General features: G+C 37.3%; 1 protein-coding gene across 2 annotated transcripts in view; it reads right to left on the bottom strand.

Moving 5' to 3' along the window:
* Nucleotides 1–389: 389 nt before the first annotated feature.
* trak1b (trafficking protein, kinesin binding 1b) overlaps nucleotides 390–4,492 on the bottom strand; it is a 16,224-nt gene continuing 12,121 nt past the window's right edge. For both annotated transcript variants that reach the window (XM_007559749.2, XM_016675171.1), the window contains exons 16-17: nucleotides 2,623–2,748; nucleotides 390–1,240 (exon numbers count right to left, since the gene is read on the bottom strand). In XM_007559749.2, coding sequence (XP_007559811.1) covers nucleotides 658–1,240; nucleotides 2,623–2,748 — 709 coding nt within the window. In that variant the 3' untranslated portion in view covers nucleotides 390–657. The remainder of the gene's footprint in view (nucleotides 1,241–2,622; nucleotides 2,749–4,492) is intronic.

The following is a 4,492-nucleotide window of genomic DNA, read 5'->3' on the forward strand; positions in this document are numbered from 1 at the left end:
CTGGCTCTGTATGAAAGTTTAAGTCTTTTTCTTCTTTAACCATGAATTAACTAAAATAACTTACCATTTCTGGAAAGCTAGGTTAAATTTCAAGCCGTTAACGCTAAAGTTAACGAAACCTTTAAGGAATATTTCCTGATGCTGTGGATATAGCTAAAACCTGAAGGACTAAGTCTAGATTTCTATCAGGTAGAAAAGATGCCAACTCAGAAGCCGGTAAGGAAATTAACTACTTCCTGCTGAAAGCAAGAAATTCACAGGTCTTAACCTCTGACCAGAAACCTCACGTCAAAAATCTGAACGAGCCGAATACCGTATAGAAAAAAACTAATGACAAAACTTTCCTGATGATTCCTGAAATAGAATCATGAATCAAATTTGATATCATGCAGGCCATTAAAGAGATTTTTTTTAATTCAAGAACACAAAAGTAAAACTGCTTTTACATTGAATGGTTGAAATGTATGTATTAACTAGACTTTTATCCCTTTAAATTAATTTATCTTTATTTCAGGCATCAGCCGCCTGTATAGCGTTAGGGATGAAATTCAAGTAGAACTGCCGTGGAGATTTTTGTTGTTTACAGCTGGAACCCTGCAGGCGACCGCTCAGCAGCCGGTCCAGTTCCTGCCCTCCCCACTCACTCAGCAGTGCGGACTATTCCTGTGGCCCCGGGGCCTTCATGGCCATGCTGGCGCCAACCATGGCCGGGTAGCTCCTGTTCCTTCTCATTCCATCCGGCCCAAAGGGGGACCCAGACCTGCGCAGCCCCCCCAGCGGCCCCAGGAGGGGACTGGGGCTCGCTGCCCTGCCTCCGGCCACGCCCAGCCGCTTCACCTTGTCCAACAGGTTGAGGTTGTGGACAGCCACGCTGACGTCCGTTTGGCTCTCGCAGTCCCTCGCTCTCTGCCGGCCTCTCGTCCCCGTCACCTCCTTCAGGATGGAGCGCGCCGGCTTGGACGCCAGGAAGTTGTCGTACGACGGGCTCTTGAAGTCGAAGCCCTCGGAGGTTGTGGCAGCCGAGGCGCAGGGCCTCGTCGGGGAGTTTGGAGGCGTGGCAGGTCGCAGGTGTTCGGCGTTGGATGCCCTGTTGGGGGCGATGGAGGTGCTGAACAGAACTCCTCCGGTGCCTTGGCTGTACTCCAGGCCCTGGCTCTGGTGATACATTGCCGCTGAGATCCCCCTCTCCTGCAGGAGGCGCACTAACCCCAGAGAAGTGCTGGTGGTGCGCGTTCCATCTCTAAACGGACAGGACCAAGAAATATTGAACTTTGTTTTTTTTTTTTTTTTTACATATTAACAAATTCTTAAATCAAAACAGATTAATGTGAAATACTTTGAAAAAGCGTGCATCTTTTTATGTTGTTACAACCACAAACCTAAATGAATTTTAATGAGATATTTTGTTATAGTCACACAAAGTGAAAAGAAAATGTTTTTAAATTTATTTGATCCATTTATTATTTTAAAACCTAAAAGCTCATTAGTACAGACTTTTAATTTAATCTGATGTTATGTTTGATTTGTTTTTCCTATGTGACTTTTGGAAAGTGCTGTACAAATAAAATTTTACTTACTATGAACAGAACAATATATTTTTAAAAAGTCTCCTTATAATGTGGCTATGTATGCAGGGCCATAGCGATTAATCAGATAAATAGAGATAAATCGATTGTTGAACTAATCGTCAGCCAATTTAGTAATCGATTAATCGTTACAGAAGCCATACACACTCAAAAAAATGCCATTTGCTGAAAGAACAAAACACTCAGAGTAGTAATTAAGACAAAACTGGACAAAAGATAGATACGTTTTAGATTTAAGACAAAACGAACAGATTTGTTTGTAAATTTGTTCTACCCAAAATTCATTGTTTTAGCTTCACTCAATTCAAATTCTGTAAAAAAAAAAACAGTTTTTGCCTGTAAATTATTAATTGGTTAATAAAAAATATAGATATAAAAAAATCTTGAATCAAAATTAGCTGTACACTGTACTGTAAACTGTGTTGATGTCAAGTCGAGCGGAAATGTTTCACATGTTGATGTTACAAGTATTTTATTCAGCTGCAGAGGCCTCCGAGAGATCACTAAGGCTATTGGAGCAATTGTTTTCACTGGATTTTATTGATGGGTATCAAAGTAAAGTGGGAGTAAATACAAATGCGTACCATGATTAAATGTCAAAAGCCTATTTGGCTTTCTCTCCACCTTACATTTTCATATAACTTTGTGTTGCTATGCCATGTTAAAATGTGGGACAAAATAGTGTCACTCAGTAAATTTAATATTTATAAAATAAATACTGGCAGCCTATCCATTAAAAAATAACTGTGCAGTTTGGTTTTTTATATTGATTATATAAAATTTTAATTATTTATTAGTTGCATTTTACTTATTTCAGCACAAATACTATCAAATCAAAATTACTAAACGTATTTTACCACACATTTCTGCACAAGGAATTGTGCACAGAAATATAAATTCAATAGTGTTTACTTAAACTAGAAGTTCTTAAAGTTGTTTCAATAATATTAACTTAGTTGCCACAATATTTTTTCCAAGTAGACAATTGTGACACTTTTCTGAGAAGCAGTTTAATTTGAAACAGTTTCAGCCTTGCCTGAGGTTGGTGGATGATTCGGATGGCCTGAGGCTGAGCCTGCGCGGCGTGCAGGGCGTGGCGGCAGGCGTTCCCCATAGGCTGCTGGTCATCACACAAGACGACGACGTGGAGACGGGGTTCAGACTATCAGGAACGACAGCAACAGACCGACTTAACACCAAAAAATCAGCGACTTCACTGGCATTTAAGAACCCGCGCTGCAGCCGAACAACAAAAAGAGCCAACAATAAGCATTCACATGCATTATTGAGCAACTAAATGCTGGTTATTCATAACAGAAAGCAGAAAACGGCTGGGGAGTGTGCTTAAACTTATTTAACGTGTCAGTTCAGTAAATAAAATACATCATTTGAACAAGACAAAGGAGCCATTGTCTGGTTGTTCTGGCAGAAAAGGAAAACAGTGGTTAAGTCTGAAATTATTCATACCCCTGGCAGTTTTATGTGCAAACTAGAACATTTCTGAAGAAATTTAAACGGGGCCTGCCAAAGTGTGCCTGTCGGTTGGAACAGTGTTCTGATGCTGTGTTCCAACCGACGGGCAACCAAAATTAGTTGGGTGATGGGCACCCATCACCCAACGATGATGCTAATTTGATGCTAAAAATTGATGCTAATTATTAGCATCAAATTAGCATTTTTAAGCATTGATGCTAATTTTTTATCATTGATATTACTGAGTACAATGAACTCAATAGCATGTGGAGAGTCACAAGCATGTGGAGCAACATGAACTTACTCCATTCAGTATGTTAAAATTGGTGTATGAGCTAAAATGAGCCAAAATGTTAATTTTAGCCTAAATGCTGCCATTGAACATTTAACACAAAAATAAAAAGCTGATTTATACTCCGTGGCAGTTTGTTACAAGAAAAAAAAATGTTTATCTCTTAACACCACATTAATAGCAAGTAATAATATTTATAAAACATTGTCTCTTTTTGAAATATTGCTTATCTACTTAAACACAAGAAATTTAGTTGGTAAATTTTGCAGAAGTAAAAATCAAATATTTACTTCGTGGTAGTTGGTTACCAGTAAAAGCGCTCATCTCTTAGCAACAGATTATCAACAAATATTATTATTGTTAAAAAAAAACCCATAAGATTTCTTCTGCTCTTTTTAAGCATTTATCTTACGCTACTACTTAAGAAGAATTGTGCAGTTGATGAATTTTTCAGAAAAGTGAAAATTAGTTTCATGGTAAATGTATTATGAAACAGACATTGAACACAAAAGTAAAAATTTGATTTACACTTCATGGCAGTTTGTTAACAGAAAAGAAATGCTCATCTCTTAACACCAAATTAATTATTCTTTATACAACATAAGCTCTTTTGAAATACTGCTTATCTGCTTAAACAGAAGAAATTTATAGTTGGTAAATTTTTAATTAGTGAAAATGTTTTTTTTTTTTTCTGTCATTGGTGGTGAATATATTACTGAACAGACATTCAACACAAAAAGAAAAATCGGATGTTCACTTCGTGGCAATTAGTTACCAGAAACGCGCTCATCTCTTAGCAACAGATTAACAACAAATATTGTTACTGATGAAAAACTATATATTTTACACAACTAACTGCTTGACAAGAATTGTACAGTTGGTGAATTTTTTTTAGAAAGGTGAATTTTATTTTTTGTCATTGTGGTAAATGTACTAAGAAAAAGACATTCAACACAAAAGGAAAAATCTGATTTATACTTCGTGGCAGTTCGTTACCAGATAACGCGCTCATCTCATAGCAACACATTAACAACAAATATTGTTATTGTTGAAAAAACATAAGATTTCTTCTGCTCTTTTGAAACACTACTTATATTACGCTGCTAACTACTTAAGAAGAAATGTGCAGTTGGTGAATTTT

The sequence above is a fragment of the Poecilia formosa genome, unplaced genomic scaffold (assembly GCF_000485575.1).
Source record: "Poecilia formosa unplaced genomic scaffold, Poecilia_formosa-5.1.2 Scaffold107, whole genome shotgun sequence".
Taxonomy (NCBI): Eukaryota; Metazoa; Chordata; class Actinopteri; order Cyprinodontiformes; family Poeciliidae; genus Poecilia; species Poecilia formosa.